The 23309-nt window shown below is 42.5% G+C and overlaps 1 protein-coding gene across 8 annotated transcripts; it reads left to right on the plus strand.

Moving 5' to 3' along the window:
* The first annotated feature begins 366 nt into the window (after positions 1–366).
* ago4 (argonaute RISC component 4) lies at positions 367–21382 on the plus strand. Of its 8 annotated transcripts, none has more exons than XM_029513741.1 (19): positions 367–565; positions 6811–6982; positions 7221–7341; positions 8275–8456; positions 8863–8999; positions 9897–10031; positions 10798–10885; positions 11071–11218; positions 11380–11499; positions 11628–11789; positions 13959–14107; positions 14733–14917; positions 15012–15171; positions 15492–15663; positions 15985–16155; positions 16302–16436; positions 16536–16637; positions 17218–17417; positions 18102–21382. In XM_029513741.1, the coding sequence occupies exons 1-19, from the start codon at positions 547–549 to the stop codon at positions 18208–18210; spliced, it is 2667 nt and encodes an 888-aa protein (XP_029369601.1). In that variant the 5' UTR covers positions 367–546; the 3' UTR covers positions 18211–21382. The 8 variants fall into 8 exon arrangements, with proteins under 8 accessions (XP_029369601.1, XP_029369603.1, XP_029369602.1 ...); XM_029513743.1 differs by having other exon boundaries at positions 16012–16155; XM_029513742.1 differs by having other exon boundaries at positions 13974–14107.
* The last annotated feature ends 1927 nt before the right edge of the window (positions 21383–23309 follow it).

The following is a 23309-nucleotide window of genomic DNA, read 5'->3' on the forward strand; positions in this document are numbered from 1 at the left end:
GTAAAAAACTAAAAGTTAAAGTGATAGAGTATTATTTGAATATTATTATCACATCCAGTCCAAACTCGAACTAAATGGGCTCTTACATATAGTTTACACATACTTTACCAAACTTTATTATTAATTCCCAGGCTTTACTTCACTTGAATGATTGTTGTTGTTGTTGTTGTTATTTTTTATTATTTTTTTAAGCAACAACTCTTTGCATTGCATTCCCCCCCCCCTCCTCATTTTATAATTTACATGCACAATGAGAGCTCGCCGTTTTTCCCGCAATCCCGCTCGGTGCGGTAAAGCCCATCTGGCGCATGCGCAGAGCGGGTTTAAACGTCTCCTCGACTAGCGCATGCGCCGTTCCGAATCAGTCAGTAGCAGCAGCGGCCGTAGCTCCGGTCAGTCGGTCCAGTCAGCAGTCCTCGGCACCAACTGTCCGTATCCCCCTTTTTCTTAAATTAGCCACTTTAAGTCTTCGCGATACCGCCCCCAATTTCAGCGTCGGTACGGAGCCGCCAGGCCGGGACAGAGACGGAGAGAGAGGCCTCGGCCATGGAAGCGCTCGGACCCGGTAAGAGGTTTATGATAATAATAAAACGGAAAAGAGGAGCCGTGAGGCGGAGCGGCGGAGCCGGAGCCGGCCGGCCGTGCGCTAACACGTCGCTTCACTGGGGGCCGCGGCTGCAGGCGAGGCCTCCGCGGTGCCCGACGGGGGAAAAACAAACCGAGGCCCAGCCCCGTGTGCGTGTGCACAAACGTGCGTGTATTTACACCAAAGAGAGCAGGCCACGTTTCCTGGCAGTTTGTGTTTGTGGGTTTTTTTCTTTTCTCGGTCTTCCTGTCGCGTCTGCGTGTTTTTGTTGTTTTTGTGTGTCTGTGTGTGTGTTTATCCATCCGAAGCGCGCTCAGGCTCGTCGTGTCGTGGACGGCTCATTGTGTGTGAGTGGGGATTTAACTAGGACCTTCCTTATTCCGTCTTCCTTCCGCGTCGTGGTGTGTTTACGTTGATGTTTGTTCGCTGTGTGTTTCTTCTTCTCTTCAAAACGACCAACCATTATTATTATTATTATTATTATTATTATTATTATCATTATTATTATTTCCTTCCAAGGAGGAAATAAAAGGCCACACAATGCCGTCGAAATTTTGACAAGATGTGCAGTTTGATTTGAACTACCAGGCGGGTCCAAGGTGACAGCGATGGGTGGAAATACAAGATGAATGCCATTATAGCACATGTTACAGGCGCTAAAATGAGAAGACGTGCGCGTTTTGTGACTCGGAATTTACTGGTGTAATGCGAGGCTGTCATTGGTTTAGGAGCTTCTCCGTCGGGCAGCAACCATGCGCCGACCGTGAGAGCTCAGCGGGGGATGGATGGCGCTTTTTATCGATCAGATCTCCAGCTTCCATATTATTCATCTCCCATGTATATGATAACAAAGGCACTTCGCGGCGGTGTGGCGATCTAATGGGAGAGCTTGCAGAGCGGGGAAATGCAGCCCAGCATTAACAGATACACTGCGTTGATTTCGTCCCATGCAAAATGTGTATTTACGTGTAAAAAAAACAAAACAAAACAAGAAGGAGCTGCTTTTCCTGCGTGAAATCTGCCTTTTGTTTAACGAGGGATTTGAACGCATCTTGTAGGATAAAACGCCATTTTTGCGCCTTAGACAGGCTTTGATTTGTGTTTAATTAACTGTGTTTAATTCGCAGTCAGATAAGTGTCACACAAATGTCAGAAGCTGTGTGAGGGAATGATTGGAGATAGCATTATTGTGCAAGCATCCACAGGTGTGTGTGTGTGTCTGTCTGTCCTGGCAGCTTCATTGTCACATAATCACTGCAGGCCAAAATCGCAAAATTCAACTTGTGCTCAGCCATTTCAGTTGCACTACATTTTTACCACCAAGCTACATTGTGTTATAGTTGTGTTTTTGTCTACATGTGGAGTATGGCCAATACTAAAGGACAAATGTACAGGCTTAGAAAATTGAGATTCAGCACAACACTTTGTTTTAAAGCACATCTTTTTGAAGTAATATACTATTTAATCATACCTTTCATTGTTTTGTTAAATTCAAAGCGATTGTCTTAAATGAATAAATTAGAAAAATAAAACCAAAGTAAGCTGACTTTCTAAAATCAGACAAACTAGATGAGGCTGATGCTGCATTGAGCCACAGCTGGATCTCCTGTCTTGCTGCAGCTCAATGATGGAGCCTCTTCTGGTCTGGTTGTAGGAGATTTCTTCAGAAACATGCACTTTGTGGCTTTTGGCTTTGGTGAGGCTGAAATCATTTAGGCAGGACCTCCCAAAGTTGTGTGTGACAGTGTGATGTAGGTCTGGGGTGTCTTTGCAAAGCACTCAGCTTTTGTTTCCAAAATTGCAAGGTCCATCTCTTGAAGTGGCATCTTAAAAAGAAAATAAATAAATAAAATTTGGCACAAATGCCTAGATTGTTACAGGAAACATGTTAATTGAGCTCAACTAACTGTAGTTTGCTTCAGAAGGTGTGAACAGCAAACTGAACTGAGAAATCCAGGAATATCCCAAAATATGACTCCACTTCATAAATTTACAGAGGATGAAAAATGAAAGTAATTAATACATTTGTTGATAATTTTACTTCGGTGGGCAGATATTTATGTTTTGTGGTCTGTTTGGGCCCTGTCAGTAGATCTACCTTTTTTTTTTTCCACGGTCCAGTGTAAAGTACCTTAATCCAGGTGATTTACAGGTTTGGGCGTCAGTGTGCTCACTGCTGTTCGTCTGACTCATCACCAGGCCTAGCCATCATCCTCACGCTTAGCGTTAAGCCCAGCTGTCTCCCAGCTTGATCACACTGCGGTTACCAGGGACACACGCAGCGTTACTAGGCTTTTTGGTGCATGTGAAGCAAACTCCGCTCAACAACTGCGAGTCCATGGCACACAGTCGAATGGTTTTTCAACATTAACGCAGGAAGGAGATAATCTTTGCACCATGTTGTGCTGCTCTTTGGACATGTTGGGGGTCAGTTTGGATCCAAAGCTGAAAGATGCACGCTGACTACACAAGGAGTAGTTAGACTTACATGCCTCCAGTGCATCTGTCATTTTCTGTGCCAGGAAAAGCTAATTTCACTTCCTGTGACTCAAAGTAAATCTGAGTCACTTTGAGCAGAAGCATACCGCTTTGCAGGAAGCCGTCCTGACGGGTCGTTTAAATCGAGCCTTAAGTGCCACCTTTTGATGAGTCTGCGGGGGGTTAAGAGGAAAAACAATCTTTTATTGATAAGCTATTCTGCCGGCGACTATATCAGATTGTGAGCTCAGGGATTTAACCAATAATACTACGACAGGGCAGCTAAATGGCTGTATAAAAGACACAACTGGGAACGACTAGAGTGATAAATATGAAGGAAAACACTTGTGACAATCATTAATTAAAGAGACAGACATATTTGAGAAGAATGAGCTTTAAGGGGGTCACCTGATGGACATTATGTTCTTTTACACTTGTAATGCATTGATTTGTAATTTATAATTTAGTTTTTTTTTTTAGTAGTTAATTTTTTACATGTGCCCATCTTTTCCTCATGACCAGTTCCGTCCAGACCGAGGCTCTAAAATATCCTCATTTGCATGAATGTAGGCCAGTGTGTGTGTGTGCGCATGTGGTTTTTCCTCCCGTTGCTGGAGTGGCCCAACCTTTATCCCAAACGTTTCTCTATCTTTTTGGAGGGGGGGGGGGGTGGTTTCTTCTTTGTTATTGTCAGTGTTTTGTTTTTTCGGTGCACATACCAACACGTGGTTTTTGTGTTTCAATTGTTGCATCATCTGGTTTGTGCTGAAAATCAATTAATTGTCAGTTGTTGTTTTGTTTTTATTTTTTAAAGCAAAATGTGTCAAAACAGCCTCTGCGTACAGTTTCTCACATGAGGATCTGTTTATCATTGAAAGCCGGATATCTTTGGGTTTTGTCAGATTAACAAAACGCTCTTTGGATAATAACTGTAAACTTAATAACAGGATTAATGAAGATGGTCCACAGTTTGGTTATTTTAATCACCTTCATATTTTTCGATTTATTTTCTTTTTTCACTTGTTGCAATTTTGGTTGTTTGTGCATCTAAACTGCCTGAAAGGAGAAAAACAGCAAACCCACAACTAAACAAGAGAGATACTCATTAAGAGCTGGTTGATTTATCTGTTAGTTGATAAATAAAACAACTGTTCAGATAATCAAACCAATTAACTCAGTGAAACATGCCCCATTTCGAGCGTCTTTGTTGTGAGTTCTCTTTGTCTTCGGATTGTAAACAAAATATCTTTGTTTTGGGCTTGATCAAGCAAAATTTGAGGACATTAACTTTTGCTTTTCTTCCACTAAACTTTATCTGACTTTTCTAGACTGAATGATTCATTTGCCTGTTTGGGTTTAAAAAGGAAACAACCTGTTAGCTTGCTGAAATTGTGAAAACCGCCCAAGTGGGTGCGCACTCGGCAAAAGTGAGACGTGCTGTAGAGGAAGGATGAGTATGGGTATTTCACGTTGAGACGCTCACCCACAGCGTGGTAGTGTGGCAGCTGAGGAGGCTATATATAGGTACAGCTCTGTTTTTGGTGAAAGTGGAAGAGGAGGGCCTCGGACTCCCTGCTACATACAGAGTAGAAGCCTTTCTTTACAACCTGACCATGCTCCCAGTGAGCAGGAAAAATAGAAACACATGTACAAGCCCACATCGATCAATACACAGGATATCTGCACGTCTTTAAAAACATTGAAATTTGCGATCAAAAATGTCACAGAAGGTCTTTTTGTGACTGTTAACTGTCAGAATTGGCACTTTGGACACATGCTTACAGTGAGATTGTTTCAATGTTGGCTTTATTTAATGCTGTGTGTGAATAATTAGCTTCGTTTATTTTAATTATTAGAGATTGTTATGTTACACAGTGCTGGGAAATACTGGAGAAATGTGAGTAAAAGCAACTCTTGGCTCCACTGCTGAAGATGTTTTGCGAAGTACGAGCTGCATTCGTTGTGACATTTAAAAAGGGCTTCACCCACACTTGAGTAGATTTGGAAATGCATTGTTGAAGTTTTTAATTAGTTTTTGTCCATCAGCATGGGTGTGCAACCACACAAAACTCCATGTAAAGTTTTCAAAGCGGAGCCATACAAACAACGGGAGCTTAGCAGTTTGCAGCATAGCGAAGATCATTTGGTTTGTTTTTTTTTTGTTTTTTTGTTTTTTTTGCTATCATCAACGAGGCCAGTAGGACGAAGTGGAGTGAATCATCACATGATATTAGTCCAAGTCGTGACAAAGAACAGCAGAAGTGCAACAAATGGCTTCTTATTCAAGACTGTGACAAACAAAATGGCTTAGAAAAGCTGAATGACGTTACAATGATTGTTTCTATGATGGTGGAATAGGAGGAGGAGGAGGAGGAGTGGGTGGGTGGGCCTGACGGGGATGAGGGGAGGTGAAATGGGGCCCAGGCGACATGAGGGCATGTTGGGAAGCGTGTTTTCAGGAAGCGATGGGGAGGTTCCCGATTGTCTGTGTTCTTGCGCTTCACTTGTTAACTGGAGCATGTGGGTGCAGGGAGTTCAGGAGGACCCCTGCAGTCTCTAAGCTCTCTGTAGTCAAAGGCATTAAGCTGCTTCCTTCAGCCTCCTCCAAAACCACCAACAAAATATCACTTTAACTCTTTTTATATCTATGCATAGTTATTCGCCTTTAGTGAGTCTAATCTGTAGTTCAAGGGTTTCCTTTTGTCCTGGCTAACCTCTGAGCAAAGTGTGCTGTGTTTCCTCTTTGAGCATTGTGCAGGATTTGACGGGGCATCCCAGGGCCCCTTTCCTCCATGTTGACATAAGCGATTAATGTTAAAGTGTATGAGTCGGGTCATTATCAGCTTCGCGGTAACCAGAGGCAGCCTGAGGTCATTATTACACATGTGGCGTTTCTAAACGGGTGATTAAAAAGCGGCAGGTGTTGTGCGCCTCCATTGCCTGCAGTGTTTAATGCTGCCGTTTGACAATCTCAGGAGCCACACCTGTGTTTTCAGCACCTGCACATTCATATGTATGTCGTAATGTTTATGTGGACGAGGTGTGCCGTGTGTAACGGTAATCCCAGGCCCTCTGTGTGGCGCCCCTCCATATGGCCCTGCCGTCCGTCTGGCTGAGAGGAGCTTGGTCTTTGTCTCAGCATGAGGGGTGGGCGCCCTGTGTGTCTGGGTGGAGCTGGGTGGGTGGGGGGTAGGATAATTGGAGGTCATTGTTTCACCAGCCCCCTTATTGATCCATGTAGGTCAGGGGCCAGAGTCGCTGAATCCAAACGTGTATATAATTTTATATATATATACATATATATGTGCCCCTCTATGCTGCGGGGGCCATTTCTGTGCGTTCAAGCAAGTGTCACGTGGTTTGCAACAAGCTTGGCGTTACACACTCGTCTTTCAAATCCTACGTTTTATGGGGGAGTTAAAGGTGTAATCTCACTGTCACCATCTTTGTTCAAGCACAGAAAAAACGTCTTAGTGTAGAATCAGTGTGCTGATCAGCTAGCTTACCCTACGAGGAGGAAAAGCACAGATTTCACGATTAAAGCAAAGATTTTTGACGTGAACTGGGATGTTTCAGGGGGAGTGGGGGGAGGGGGGGGGGGTTCCATTGCAGTGTCAGTGCAAAAGGCCCGTTTAAGCTTGGGTGCAGTGCAAATAAACTTAATTTTCATACAGAGCTCATTATGTAACTGTTAAGGTGTTGCATATTAAATATAACGCCCCCTTTTTTCTCTTCCTTCTTCCCAGGCCCGCCTGCCCCTACCTCTCTGTTTCAGCCTCCGCGGCGTCCCGGCCTCGGCACGGTGGGGAAACCCATCCGGCTCCTTGCCAACCACTTCCAGGTGCAGATTCCCAAGATTGATGTTTATCATTATGATATTGACATCAAGCCTGAGAAACGGCCTCGAAGGGTCAACAGGTAAAACCTTTTTATCATATTTATTTTTGATTTCCTTTTTTTTTTTTTTTTTCCTTGGGTTTATTTTGGCTTTAAAGTGTCAACTCCTCGGCAGTCAGTATGACCAAAGACTGCCTGAGGAGAAACTATCAGGAGCAAAAAGTTTCCGATTTTCATTCAGGAGGGCTGAAGAAAGAGTATCCCCAGTTTTCATTGCCTCTGTGCGTGCCCTCATCATCCTGTTAACTCTGCCTTTCAGGGAGGTGGTGGACACCATGGTGCGGCACTTCAAGATGCAGATCTTTGGAGACCGACAGCCTGGCTACGACGGGAAGAGGAACATGTACACAGCACATCCACTGCCAATAGGGAGGGACAGGGTTGGTATTTGGATGAGCAAATACACAGACAATGGAAATGGAAGAAATCAATCAGCATGATGGTTTCCTGAAAGGAGAATTATTTCTTATTTAATTATTTCTAGATTAGTTTGAGCAGGCAGAGTACGTGTATGTGGCTTGTGATTGGCATGCTGTTGTCTTCAATTCTGGATTAGCCCTGAAAATCTGGACCAGAATTTGAGGCTACTAAAAACTTCTTAATGAAGAAGCAATCACAGACACACTAAACTATGATATCAAAAGTTGCTCCTACAAAGCGGCGAGCTGCACAGCTCAATGATGTATTAATTTTCCCCCCAGCTATTCTCTTTGTGCTCACTTTCCCCTGAAAAATATACAAATATTGGGCGACCCTGCAGCTGAAGAAATTGGGGAACATAACACTTGAGCACAACTTCTCTGAGAAGAGTCCTCGGTTACACTTACACAGAACATGAGAATATTGATGTTACGATAAAGACGTTTGAGAAAGCCTGATTAAATTTCAATGGCCTGCTCCTCTAAGTAATTTGTCTGTATTTAACTGTGACCTCCGTAACCATGATACTAATACAATGTAGTAATAGTAAGCAGAGAGCAGTTAAAAATACAATATTCTCTTTGAAGTAATATGCATATTTACCGAAAGGAATAAATGGCGCATTGAAAAATATCTATAGTCACATTTCTACAAACTAAATGAGAATATAATTTTCAGATTTGGGTAAGGTTAGCTTAGCTTGTTTACATCATAAATGTTTCAGTGTTTCGCCATCTTTTGAATTTTGAAAGGCCACTCCATTCTACCCTTGGATACTTATCTCCTTCCGTCACATGTTCTTCACTCAATTTCCCCTTGCTGCCTTTTGTCTGCCTTATTCTCTTTTCGCCCCCCCTCATTCCCTGACGCTCTCCTTCTCTCTCCGCCTGTAGGTGGATTTGGAGGTGACCCTGCCTGGTGAGGGGAAGGATCAGACATTCAAGGTGTCCTTGCAGTGGGTGTCTGTGGTCAGTCTTCAAATGCTGCTGGAAGCCCTGTCCGGTCACCTGAACGAGGTCCCCGAAGACTCTGTCCAGGCCCTGGATGTCATCACCCGGCACCTACCCTCCATGAGGTATCGCTACCAATCCATCAGCCACTTCTTCACACACGTGGTGACAGCTTTTAATCTTGAATTTGTCTATATCACTTAATCTCCTGCAGCTACATCCTAAAAAAAGATGTATTTTCACATCATTTATTTTTATCTTCGCTTACACTCAGACTTTATCTGACTCCAATTTATATTTACTTACCTGATACAATATTGACTTTTGCTTTCAACTCTTCAATATCAATATGCTCTTAAGTGTGTTTTATAGAAATATAGTGGTAACCAAGGCTACTATCTCACTTCACAATTCAGAGTCAACATGAAGTCAACCAAGTTTGAACTGAAAATTCTATAATTCCACAGGAAGACAAAAAACTGTCTTCCTGTGGAATTATAGAACTCACTTATCGTTTGTTTGTGCACACAGGTACACTCCAGTGGGGCGTTCATTTTTCTCCCCGCCGGAGGGCTACTATCATCCTCTGGGTGGAGGCAGGGAGGTCTGGTTTGGTTTCCATCAGTCTGTCCGTCCTGCCATGTGGAACATGATGCTCAATATAGATGGTAAGGCTTTCATTTCTGAATCCATTCACTGAAAACGCAGCTTGTATGGGACTGTACCTGCTGTGCACTGCGGTTGTTATCCTATGCAGGTTTTAACTAACTGACATGTGTAACGCTGTTATCTCGCCATGGCAGCAAGATTTAATGTGTTTTTCATGCATGCAAATTAATGGCATCGTATATGCATGAGAGAAAAATGCTGACACTTGAATTAGTGCATGAATAACCTTGCTTAATTCTTTTGATTTCTAATAGTCCGGATTAAAGGAAATTGTCTGTAACTGTACATTTCCTGTCACTTTGTTTCCTTTGCAGTTCATTTTAAACTGATAGCAAGAAAATAAATTACTGTATGATTGAAGTGTCATGATAGTGGAAACGTGACCCCTGTTGGTTAATGCAAGCACCAGCTAAATAGATTTGCTTATGTGCTCATGGGTCGGTTTGATGCCCCATGTGCACACAGGCAAAAATCCATCTCACTGATAACAACAGTAGCTTTTAATTGGCTGGCGAAAAAGAAGGGAGAAGAATTCATTCAGATGTAGTAGTTCTACAGTAAGTAGTTCTGGGGAAAATGGGACCTCGGTCAAGGGACAGGTTCTGAGGAAGGAAGAGTCTTCATAATATAAAATATTTTAGAAACTGAAGTTCGATGGTTTTAATAACTGATTTTATGTTTAGGTGAATCCACTCTGTTATATTTAGGAGACCAAGTTATGGAAATACCGCAAGCACCTGATATGTGCAACTCCTTTTGTAGCTTTGTGAAGCAGCTTAAAATCCCCCTTCATACTATGTTCACTGTCTAACCCTAGCCCCCTGAGGTACATTGGTATTTACTTGCAGTTTCCTATTAGACTGCTTAAAAACGTGGTATCGCTTTTTACCCCACAGTGTCGGCCACTGCTTTCTACCGTGCCCAGCCTGTGATAGAATTCATGTGCGAAGTGCTTGATATCCAGAACATCAACGAACAGACCAAACCACTGACGGACTCGCAGCGCGTCAAATTCACCAAGGAAATAAGAGGTGGGCATCAGATACTGGCGTGCACACATAATAGTTTGTTACGTGACTTTTTGTGTTTTGGATTTAGCAAGGTGGAGGAGGGTTGGCATTCACAGGCATGCACACATGATACACACAACTTGTATGACTCAATGTGTATCCATTTCACTGCAGATCACATGTAGGTGTGAGCCCTGAAGGCACATGCATCTTTTTATATTCAGAGTAGACGACCTCAAGAAACTGCACCCACTCCTGATACATAGTCACAGCTGTATACGCATACTACTTAGTTTCCCATGTTGAATGCTTGTTCTTGAACCAGGGGAAGAAAGGATGAACAGAAACTAAGTAGTCTAAGTCTTCACGTTTAATTTGGTATAAAACCTGCAGCTACACCTATTGTTTAAAAAAGATCTGTGCTCTCTCTTTGTCATTATCTCTTCTGTTGTTACTTCACAAAGAGCCACTAAAGCAACCTTTCAGGAGCCACTATTTTTTAATTTTTAAGAGAACATGTTATGCAGCAGGCACTGGTAAATGGTGTTCTTTCCTCTTGTGAGTTGTTTAATTGAGTTATGATAAATATCTTAAAGGAGTTCAGTGAACTATACAAACACCCCTACACAATTGGCTGCCTGCCTTGTCAGCATTTTATCTTTTCCCACAGCGGAGCAGGAATGTGAAACACCAACCGGCTAAATTCAAAGATGAGACCATTAAAGAAAAGGGATCTGCTCACATTCTTCATTTTGTGTTTTAATGTTTTCTTGCATCCTTTCCACAGGATTGAAAGTTGAGGTCACACATTGTGGTCAGATGAAGAGAAAATATCGAGTGTGCAATGTCACACGCCGACCTGCCAGCCACCAAACGTAAGTGTTGCCGTTTGCTTTGCCAGTTCACTCTTAGTACCTCAGCACAGGCCAATGTTAATCTAAATATGGTAAAGGATATCAGGTGTTATTGAAATCAATTAGACTTTGGTCATATTTGCCTTTTTGCACGTTTGATTTACACACTCTTCTGTGGGTTTTGTCCACATATTCCAATTATTCAGGTTCCCCTTACAGCTTGAGAATGGCCAAGCCATGGAGTGCACAGTAGCCCAGTATTTCAAGCAGAAGTACAACCTGCAGCTCAAGTATCCTCATTTGCCTTGTCTACAAGTGGGGCAGGAACAGAAACACACCTACCTTCCCCTGGAGGTGAGAAACTTGATGGCTTTCAGATTTGAATATATTTAAGGATGGCAAAAATGCCTTTAATCGTCAATTTTCTTACTATTCTGTTGTCTGACTGCGTCATTGATGAAAAGTAATTATTCCCCCCCCCCCCCCCCCCCCCCCCCCCCCCCCTTGCGCTTTAGGTCTGTAACATTGTAGCAGGCCAGCGCTGTATCAAGAAATTGACAGACAACCAGACATCCACCATGATTAAAGCTACAGCTCGCTCAGCCCCCGACAGACAAGAAGAGATCAGCCGACTGGTGAGTGATGTTCTCACCAATTTGAAGCTTTAGTCGCTGAACTGAAGTTTACCAAAATGCTGAATAAGCGGGAAAGCTAGAATATACTTCCTCAACTGATTCTCTCCCTCAACCCCCTTTCCTCTCAGGTCAAAAGCAACAGCATGGTCGGGGGGCCAGACCCTTACCTGAAGGAGTTTGGCATTGTGGTGCACAATGACATGACGGAGGTTACTGGGCGTGTGCTCCCTGCGCCCATGCTGCAGTATGGGGGCCGGGTGAGTACAGACACAGGGAGGGACTGTGGCAGGGTGAGTACTGGGCAGGGGCTGCGCTCTGGGGGCACAACAGCATGAATGGTCGGACATATGGGGGAGATCCAGGTTTGCAGAGGTCACCAATCAGAAATGCAGATGTATCAGCTAACTGATCTTCGATAAGTGATCCATTTCATCAGAAATTGACTGAGCTGTAGAAAAATTGGGCGTAAATGACTATTCAGAACGATGTTTATTTGGTGCATCATTGCCATCGCATGCAAGTTGATCCACCAGTAGTTCAATTAATGATATTCAGCTTTAACATATACTGACCTAAACAAGCTGGAACTTGCCCTTTGTTATCATCCTATGGTGCATCACAGCAGTCTGTTCGACGTGTGCATTTTTAAATGTAATTATTATTCATTTTTATCTTCTCCTACTGGCGCCATTCGTAAACATGTAAATAATATGACGTTGCAGGCAGACAAGGGCTTGGCTCTTCACTTGTTTCGTTCAGTCAGTGTAGGTGGAGGAAATGAGATTGCGCTCACTGCTGCAGACTGCTGCGATTCACCCTCTGAATCTCAAATCAGCTGATCCAGACTGGATAGTTCACACAGAGGAGTGCAAACATTTTCTGAGCAGACCTTTTACAGATCCAAGAGGCAATCATTAGCATCCAGCCTGTCAACAGAAGACGTATCTGGGAGAATCTTTTATCCATTTTTTTTTTCTTGAAAACTTTTACATTATCGCCTGGTTGTAAGTTGCAAGCGGCTGAATTGAGATTCAAGGATTTTGTGTATGAGTGAGGTTTTGGTGTGGGGGGGCGCGGGGATGGATGTGTTGCCAACACGAGGACGATAAGACTCAAACCAACCAGCATCAGAGTAAGATGTGCCTGATATATTCACTGAAGCCCTTGGAGTGAAATTGATTTTATCTCACATCTGAGAATCAAAAGGTTAATGTAAATACTACAGGGACTAAAATATAGCTCTCCAATCAGATGAAGCTTTTAATGATTCTGCTAAGACAAGATGAAATTTTAATGATCCCTTTGGGAAAATTGGCTCAGTCTTTGGCTGGCCTACTGAACTTCACTGAGAATTGTTCCTCGAAATGAAAGTAGATGGTAGATGGAGGAGGGGGGGGTGCTGACTCATGGGCCAGCACCAAGCTTAAATCTCACTACTGTTGGCTGGCAGAACTATACGCTGGTTAATTTAAGATGGTATCACAGCACTCCTTCGCTCAAAGGCTTGGCCACTTGCCTGCTGGGATATCGAGTCTAATCGGCTTCCAGTGAATAACCCTTAAATGGCGACTGAGAGCTTTTCCCATTTCTGTGATCATGTGGTTTGAATGAAACGCACACTTTTCATTTTAGTCAATGGCATGCCGGTGTTGCTTTACATGCTGCTGCATCAATATGGGCACTCCCTCATGGAATTGTATGCACATCTTGTGAGATGGGAAAAGCTTCGGTCTGGTTCTTTTGTAATGGCACTGTGAAGATATGTTTATTAATATATATTAATGTTTACTCTTAATGTTAGATCAAATCAAAGACTTAAGACAATCTTGTAATGAGATGAAGAAGCCCTTAACCTTTCTTGGCACGCCACACTCAAATAGTTCCTTGTGGTCACTTGTTTTGGAGAATGAAAGCTCTTAATGGCCTTTGGCAAATCTTATTAACTTAAATGGGAGCCACGGCCCATTGAATTTGTATTCACAACCAAGCTCGGCGCCCACAGCATGATATCTGAGTGAATTCAATCCTCTCGTTATCCGTGTATGCCAGGCTTCCAGATATAGAAGCTATAAATTCTGGACATTTATGCACAATAAAAGTGATCTGTCCTCTTGTAAACAAGCCTCAGAATTTAGGTTGGAAATGGATGTCCTGTGCAGTACATCAAATCTTTATCATCAAATCTTTAAATCTTTTTTATTATTATTATTATTTTTTTATATATATATATATAGCGAGAGAGAGATACATATCTTTATGTCATATTAAGAAAATGTGACAAGAGGTCACAGTATCTAATAAGTTCACAAGACTTTGTGTGTACGATCTAATAATGTACTGGTGTGGTTTGTTGAACTTTGGTTTGTTGGCAAAAGGAGGGAAACTCTTTCTAAGTGTGAGTTGTGCTGTAGTATCTTTTGTGTTGGCTCATCCAACCGGGGGGTTGACTAAGAGAGTAGGGACTCTCTCCACAGAATAAAACTGTGGCCACGCCCAACCAGGGCGTGTGGGACATGCGCGGGAAGCAGTTCTATGCTGGCATCGAGATCAAGGTCTGGGCTGTGGCCTGCTTCGCCCCACAGAAACAGTGTCGGGAAGACCTGCTCAAGTGAGTCATGGACTTCTGTCATGTTGTTGAGACTTGTCCTAGAAATGTGTTTGGTGGCAAAATACAACAAATAGAGATGAGGCTTATGTAATGATTCTGTTTGTGCACAAGCATGAGCCCGCACGCACGCACGCACACACACTTTGTTGTGGACTGGCAACAGGCCATTTAGTCCAAAGTATCTCATCAACTCATGTACAGATGGCATTCTCACAGTTACAGTCCAAAATAGCTGAATCAGTTTGATCTTCTTTCAGGTTGACATTTGTGGTTTAGATTTAAATGCTTTGTCAGCTATAGGATGGATTATAATGGAAATGGTCAGATGTTTATTATCATACAGTTAATGACATTCCCATCAGAGACGACGGCACTGTTGTGTTTTTAGTATTTTTTTTCTACAACCTTTGCCCATTTATTTCATTTTTGACCAGCAACACATTTACATTTCTCATGTTTACCTAATGATATAATTTTTTTCTTTGCAATGAGCATTAAAGACTCCACAGGTGTAGTTGCAATTATAAATCTACGTATATGTAGTAAATCCCTGCTGCTGTTGAATTTTCCTCGGTCTGTTTCTGTGTCACCTGATTTCTGATGAGCTTTTAATGGATTTCACCAGGAGCTTCACTGACCAGCTGCGAAAAATTTCAAAGGATGCTGGGATGCCCATTCAAGGCCAGCCATGTTTCTGTAAATACGCCCAAGGAGCTGACAGTGTGGAGCCGATGTTTAAACACCTCAAAATGTCTTATGTCGGGCTGCAGCTGATTGTGGTCATTCTGCCCGGCAAAACACCTGTCTATGGTAAGAAACTGAAATTTAAGTTTTGTTTTGTTTTTTTTTTTTTTATTTTCCCAAGAGGTGATACTATTTTCAACTAAATTATGCCCATCCCCAGCCGAGGTGAAGAGGGTGGGCGACACTCTCCTCGGCATGGCCACCCAGTGTGTCCAGGTGAAGAACGTAGTGAAGACGTCCCCTCAGACTCTCTCCAACCTCTGCCTCAAGATCAACGCCAAACTGGGAGGCATCAACAACGTTCTTGTGCCTCATCAGAGGTCAGCATGGATTTAGTAACCTCCTCATTGCAGTCCAAATGGGCGATCTGAAATGTGTCTTGGCTTTGAATGTTAGACATTCCTGAGATTTTTTCCGAATTAAAAATCATTGTGGTGAAAAGGGGAAGTCATAAGTACATTTCGCAGCTCCTGGCATTTATTCAGTCTGGTGTTTCTAATCTATGAATCTTGCTGAATTAATCTGGGCTTTAAACTTAGTGTAATAATATTTGGATCCGCACATAGTTTTCACTATAATTGAAATGAGACGCACAGGTTTAGGATTTGTCTTATTCATACGTGTCCCGTTCTCGGTGCAGGCCCTCTGTGTTCCAGCAGCCAGTCATCTTTTTGGGGGCCGATGTGACGCATCCTCCTGCAGGTGACGGGAAGAAGCCATCCATTGCGGCAGTGGTGGGCAGCATGGATGGCCACCCCAGCAGATACTGCGCAACAGTGCGAGTCCAGACATCACGACAAGACATGTCCCAGGTAACTTCAGTCTGTGTGCACTTAACAGTGAAAGTCAGTGGATTTAACAGCTTAGGTGATTGACAGGAGATTGACTTAATTATTGATTATTATTGACACTTAACAGCCCTAAAAATGCTGTTAATAAGATGGTATATTGATTTATTAATTCCTAAGATTATTCTGCTTAGTTTGATTGTAAAGCAGCTTGGCATGTTCCATATTAATATAATACCAGCTTGTGTCTCGATGTCAGTTTTATAGTAATGACTCTACTGTTGACATTGTCTGGACCGCAAAACTGCAGTTTCCTGTGTTCTTCTCAACCGTCCCCTCACTCAGAGTCTGAATCCGACAACGTCTTTGCAGGAGCAGCTCTTCAGCCAAGAGGTCATCCAAGACTTGACCAACATGGTGCGGGAACTGCTCATCCAGTTCTATAAGTCCACACGCTTCAAGCCCACTCGTATCATCTATTACCGCGGCGGCGTGTCAGAGGGACAGATGAAGCAGGTGAGCCACTGGCAATGTTTTCCCCAGGACTACTTTTCAAATTTGAATTGTGTCTTAGGTGGATCATTATGTATGGTATAGCTTTCATGTGTAAAAATGTGCTTTTTACTTTTTTTTTTTTTTTTTTTTTTTGGCTGCATTTTCAGGTGGCATGGCCAGAGCTGATAGCAATCCGCAAGGCGTGCATCAGTCTGGAGGAGGATTACAGGCCGGGCATTACCTACATTGTGGTCCAGAAGCGTCACCACACTCGTCTATTCTGCTCTGACAAAGCTGAGCGGGTCAGTGGGACCTTACTCTGGCGTGGCACGTGATATTATGATATTACTACTTACGACACTGCTTTGCATTAATGTATCCCCACTGGTTGCCCACTACAGGTGGGGAAGAGTGGCAATGTCCCAGCCGGCACCACAGTGGACAGTACCATCACACACCCGTCCGAGTTCGATTTCTACCTGTGCAGCCATGCTGGTATTCAGGTGAGCAGTAGAGCCTTTTGCTTTACAGATGTTGGTGTACACTAAATCAAATATCTCAGCATGGTAGTAATTTGAATGCAACTTTGAAATGTCTTCAGTTTCCAACGTCTCTGTTGCAGCTTTAAAATGTTGCAGGAATTTGGCATATCTGCACGTAAAAAAAGTTTGAACTGTGGTTAAAACCCATCAATTCAGTGAAAATTGTCTTTATGGGTCCTGCAGTTATGCTCTGTGGTTACCGCACTAATGATGTTTAATGACAGTTAACGGCACGATTGGGATTCTTCGACAACTCATCCAATGATTATCTGAAATGATACACTGCCCACAAATCTTCTCCTAAAACACTCCCACCCCTTCAAATGTAAAAGGAGGCGCTGCAAATAAGACACTTGCAGTGATTTGTAATGATGCCATGCACAACTCATGTTCTTAATTGCACACAAACTCATCTGAACGTTTTATGGCTCAGTGGGCCGTTCAGACAAAAGTGTTTTTCATTTGTGCTGCCAGGTAAACAAATGTATAATGAAATCCTCAGCACAGTGTTATGTGACTTTTCACCTTCCGTCTTCCTCAGGGAACCAGTCGTCCCTCCCACTACCACGTCCTGTGGGATGACAACTGCTTCACAGCAGATGAACTGCAGCTCCTCACCTACCAGCTGTGCCACACCTACGTCCGCTGCACTCGCTCCGTCTCCATCCCAGCACCGGCCTACTACGCCAGGCTAGTGGCCTTCCGAGCCCGATACCACCTGGTGGACAAAGACCACGACAGGTGAGGAATTCCGGAGTAGTTGTGGTTCCAGTTCAGGGGAACTCTGTCTGTATGTATTTCACGCCTGTATGACACTTTTGACCTTTGGAAGAATGTGCTCAAAGCATTCAATGCCATAATTGCTCAGACCACTTAAACAGTTTGGTCAAAGCTTAGAAGAATGATGCACAGACAGGATTTTCTGCCTTTGGCTTGTCTTCTGTCATGTGTCCACATATTTCAGCTTTAATAAACAGCCTGTCAGTCAGGTTTGAGGGTTTATTGTATTGTATCATACTTTTTCTAACACCACCTTTCTCTTTAGAAATATCCATTTACTGTTTTGTGTGTTAGTGTTTCATACCCCTTTTTTTTTTTTTATTTTTTTTGGTGTCCTGCCAAGTATTTTGTAAGAGGCAAGACAGATGATATGCGTTATTAAGGTGTATTTTTTTTTTTTTTTTTTAATATACCAAGAGAGTCTGGTCTAAGTTCTGGATTGACTCAAAAGATCATTTCACCACAAAAATTTTCAAACTCTATAAGATCAGTAATGCTCCACTTTCTAGGACACTCTGGAGTTAAGAAGAAATCCTAATGTGGACAGAGCTTCAGATTCTTGTTACCACCTTTTGCTGTTTTTTTGTGAAGTGATTTCCTCCTGATGGCGTCGGGGAGTAAAAACTGCCTTTCTCTGTGTTGCAGCGCTGAAGGCAGCCACGTGTCGGGACAGAGTAATGGCCGGGACCCTCAGGCACTGGCCAAGGCAGTTCAGATCCACTATGATACCCAGCACACCATGTACTTCGCCTGAACTATCAAGCACGTCAACCAGTCTCTTTGCGGATTCCCCCCCTTTTTTTCCTGTCCTTCTTATTCTCTTTGGTTTTGCCCGTCTCTATCTTTTTTTTTCCCCCATACGGCGCTCTCTCCAAATCGTCTGTCTCTTTCTCTTCATACTCACTCTACATTTTCTGAATCTGCACCAAAGCAGCTCTTGGACAGGTGAATCTGCTGTGTCTCGATGTCCAGCAGTTTCTGTTTCATGGAACAATCTCCAACCAGCGTTCCCAATCGAGCTGCCTTTCTAACCAGCAATCCAGCACCGCGAACCCTGAGGGTTCCCGGTGCACAAAAGAAAAAACAAGAAAAAACAAAAACAAACCGTACACACATACTATAAGTTGAGCCATTATTTTTTTTGTTTGTTTTTGTTTTTTCTATTTGAATGTCTGCACTCTTGTGTTTGTAAGATACACTGAGCAAGGGAGTGCATCGGCACAATCTGTGTCAGCACAGCTCTTCAGCTCTCCCAGCTAAGCAGGACTCTTATCTACTTTTACCTCAAAGCCCCTTTGGGCAAAATCTGTCACAAGGTCTTGGGTTTATTGGGTAGTGGGGAGGGAACTCTACATGAAAAGAGATGGAGGGGAGTCGACCTTTTGAGAACGATATATATATATATATATATATATATTTTTTCCTTTTTATGAGCGTGTGTTTTAACTTTTTCTCCTTTACAGTCTTTTACAAGCGAGGTGACCAGGGTGTCCATGCCCATTATTACTTTCCTCCCATTTTAACAAAGAATACGCAAGTCTGTATGTGGGCGAGTGTGTGTGTCTGTGTGCGTGCGTGCGTGTGTGTTTGTTTGTGAGAGTGAGTGTGCGCATCTCTGTATATACATGTACTGCTGTATGAGTGTGTTTGTGTGTGCATGTGTTTTCATGGCAGGCCACTGAATTGTAAAGGGAAATCAAGGAGATAACTGCTGTAAATGCCTCAGATTTGTTTTTATATTCACACATACAGTACAAATAAGCATATATTTACATCTATAGAGCAACTTTGAGACATATGACTTAAACTGGCCTCGTGGAGGCTGCTGGTGGGTATTTGTAGCAGTCCTGGGTCACTTATTAATTGAAATGCATTGGGTTGTATTTTGAACTTGTGCGTAGAATGGGTGGGATTTGCACCTTTTGGGAGCCAGCTGCTCCTATTTTGTGCCTGAAAACATCATTTGAATCTGCGGAGAAAGGAGGAGCCTCATCCATTTCAAGGAGTAAGTGAAGCCAGGTCTGATGTGTAGCAGTAGTAACTGGTCTGGCCTGTGACTGGCTCAGCATTGGGACCTGTTGAATGGCTGAAGGCATTAGACACAGAGTACGGTCTTATCAGCCTTGCTTTCTGTATGAAAAGCGGGATCTTATTTTTTTTTGCTTGGACCTGATTATCCGAAAGATTATATGACAACACTGCTGGACGTTGCTTTTTTTTTTTTTTTTTCTCCTTTTGAGTTTTGTAGATTCAAGGGCCGGAAACAAACATAGTTTTTTGAGGTCTCCTTTGCTAATACTGGCCAACTCATTGCACTGACCCGGGACGCTAGGCAAGCAACAGAGGGCACTCTCAATCTCTCTTACCTTTATGCATTTATACATATGAATCAACAAAGCAGATTTGTAAAAGTTTAATATAAGATGTTTTGTGGTTATCTTAAAACTGTTGTTTAGAATTAGTAGTTTACCATTGATGTTGTTGTTGTTGTTGTTATCGTTGTTGTCAATGTTGTTACTATTGTGATGAAATTTTAAGGATGGCAGCAAAGCCAGTTATATAGTTACTAGTCCGACTTCAGGAATAGACTTTGGTTGTTGAGCTGCAGGTTAAAGAGTAGAGCTTTGGGTTGGAAACATTTTTTGTAGCATTTTGGCTAATGGTGAGAAGAAGTAGGCCCCTGGATGGATGGATGGAGTCATGCTTCCTCTGTAGGCCCTGATGCGACTGAGAATTGGCGTCAGATTTAAAGTGTTGTGTAGTACTCCAACTGGTGAGAGAGATCTGCCTCAGCGACCGTCACTCAGCTGATATCAGTTGGTTTGGATCAGATAGTTGGAGACAATCAGGGATTGTAATTGGAGTGACACTAGTTTAAGGGATTTGTGAAAAAGCAGTCTGCGATAGGCAATGAGTTGAATTTTTAGACTTTTTAAAAAAGAAAATGGTTTCTATTACTCTGTGTGTATTTGAAGTATACCCATCTTAAAGTCTCTACTATTTAACGGTGTTTGTTTCCTCTTTTTAACATTTTTAACACTGGATGAAATGAATTGACAATAAGCATAAGCACTGCCCTTGGACCCCCTGTACAAACACTCAGCAAACTGTTATCATGGGGCGTTTTGCCCCCTTGGTGTTGCGATTGGATAATGATGCAGGACAGAGAGACGGTCGGCGTGCACGCCTCCTCGGGGGGGGGGCAGCTCAGTGAAAACCCTTTTGTAATAAACCACCCGTAAAGCAGTAGGTTTACTATGAATGAGTTTGAGCACCTGCCTGTTGAAGGCGTGGGCGCTGGCAGCGGCAGCAGATGAGCAGGACTAGTCAGGGAGTGGGAGAGTGTTGTCCAGGCATTGCATTGCAATAAGTTTTACTCTGTTTAAAGGGGCAGTTCCATTTTTGGTTTTTTGGATTTTATTTTTTATTTTTTTCAAACATGCACTAATTTTACCAAGCCAAATGGGCTGTGATCGAATTTTCATCTGGCTCCTCTAATGGGGGAATAATTTCTAAATCGTAATATTGCTCTCTGAACTCCAGTCTGATAAATGATCCTTCCCTGTCTGTAACATGACATTGCAAAGCAATACAAACCCAGCTCCAGTTTTCAAATGTGGAAAAACAAAGCTATAATTCTACTCATTGTGGTTGTTGGTCTACTCTCGCTATTGTGTCTCTGTACTTTTTAAATTTTTTTGTTTGTTTGTTTTTTCTTTTTCTTTTTTTTTATTTGCTTGTATCAATCAGTGGGAATGTGCATTTGGTGGAATAGTTATGTAGGCTTTAGACAATTTTCTTTCAAGTAACAAAATTTAGACTTTGCTCGCCTGCATGCCAGAGTATTGTCCTCTTTTTTTTCTAAAAAAAAAAAAAAAAAAAGAAAAATCTTTTTGGAATCATATTTATTATGAGAGAGAAAAAAATATAAATGCATTTCCTTTTTTTCTTTTTTTGGGGGGCGGAGGGGGTTTAAATGTTAATCAACATAGTCGGACTGCTTTAGCCTAGCAATATTTGTCCAGTCTCTCGAAGATGTATTTTAAAAAATTCCTACACAAATGTCAGTAATTTTGGAGGTACAAGCTTATTTCTGAGGCGAGGGGGGGGCGGCTCTTTGCGTTGTGTTCAAATCCAAACGAGGTACTTTCTTCAAACCTGGACCCGTCAAAGACCGCGACCCCCTCTCCTCTTTACCAGGCAACCGCAGCGGGCGTCCATTTTTGTCCTGGTTTGTACCTGTGGCCACACCTTTCGATGGGGGTTGGGGGAGGAAGGGGAGGGTGGGGCTCTCCTATCTCCATGGCAACTCTGCCGACCCCTCACAAATGCACTTCCTCTTTGTGAAGGGGTTCTCCACGGCGTCAACAGAGCAGGATTACCTCTTTTTAACCTTTATATATATATATAAAAAAGAAAAAATATCCATAATTCTTTCTGTGCCCCGATAGAGAGCATGAATTATTTTTTAAATTCTTCTCACTTTGATATATTGTTATATCTTAACAGATTTGTAATTTGACATTGTGTATTGTGTATTTTTTTATTTCATTTGATTTTTTTTTTTTTTTTTTTTTCCCTTTTTGGTTTCTTTTCTTTGGGGGTTTGTTACGGCTCTGCTCTGTTCCTTTTGTTTCTGCTAGTAGTCTCTGAAGCTGTGTGTGATTGTCTAATAGCAATAGAACCGGAGAATTGGAAATGTCCCACTTCAATTGAACAGGACACTCCGATTCTGTGAATGAAGGGGACCTTTTCTGATCAGATGTAGGAGGGTGGGGCATGTTGTAGCTCCACCCCCTCACACCCCTCCACCAAAGGGCCTTTCACTCACTCTTATTGCTATTATGTGACATATTCAAAAAAAATTTTTTTTAGCCTGCAGGGAATTCTTGTGTTCATGTGCAAAGTAATAAATTGGTATTTTATGCCTATAACAGTGTGCGTCTGCGCTCCATCATTGATGTTAATACTATTGGAGATGGTGTCAGTTGGGCTGGTTGACCAACACTAAGGCCTCTGTGAGTGTTTTGTCACTAGATGGCATTATTTACCAGAGAGAATAGTCAAACATTAATGATATGAGCATTTACTCACCTCGATAGTAATAAGAGATAAGAGTAGTCAAAGCTTTGACGCTGCTTTTATATTTATTACTCTGACACACATGTTCCTGATGTTTTCAACTTTTGCAGCAACAGCAATTCCAACAAAACCTCAGTGGACCCTGAAACACAGACAGGTCGTCTTTTTATCATCAATGATCCAACCAACAGGTCGTCTTCAGGTACATATTCAAATAAAATGTGACTAAATCTCACGCTCTAGTCTCAGATATTCATGGTTATCAGGAGTCGAGCTTTCAAACAGATTATCCACTCAATTTTCTTCCTGTAACACCAGGTTTTGCTGCGGTTATTGTGATGCCTCGGGTAAAAGAGTTTACATAAATGTGATGAAGAAATTCTAAATATCACCCACCCCCTATAAGTTAGTATTATCAGATGTAAATTATATTGAAAATATAAATATAATATAATGTACTGAGATCATGCATCTTCGGCTGTGTGATGTTAACTGGTGTAATCTCACGACAGTCCTGCAGGACGCCATCATTGGTATGTGTCACCTTCCCCCTGCCTCCCTTTGTGTATCATCTCTCCCGTTTCCTGTGTCCCCCGGCTGGTTGTCATGACCACCGTTGCCAAGGAGAGCGGAGGCTAAAGAAGAAAGGGAAACCTGAACCGCAGATCTTGATGCCATGATATTTAATTCATCAGCACAATGGAACACCAAGGTTCAGTGTGAGGCAGACTGAGTGAGGGCAGGTCTTTGGCAGAGGAGACATTTCTGAAT

This window comes from Echeneis naucrates, chromosome 11 (genome assembly GCF_900963305.1).
Source record: "Echeneis naucrates chromosome 11, fEcheNa1.1, whole genome shotgun sequence".
In the NCBI taxonomy this organism is placed as follows: Eukaryota; Metazoa; Chordata; class Actinopteri; order Carangiformes; family Echeneidae; genus Echeneis; species Echeneis naucrates.

Bases quoted from the DNA above. Each gene is read 5' to 3' on its own strand.
- ago4 (XM_029513741.1), top strand. The intron at 11,500-11,627 runs GTGAGTGATGTT...CTTTCCTCTCAG, and splicing joins AAGAAGAGATCAGCCGACTG to GTCAAAAGCAACAGCATGGT. The intron at 14,918-15,011 runs GTAAGAAACTGA...GCCCATCCCCAG, and splicing joins CGGCAAAACACCTGTCTATG to CCGAGGTGAAGAGGGTGGGC.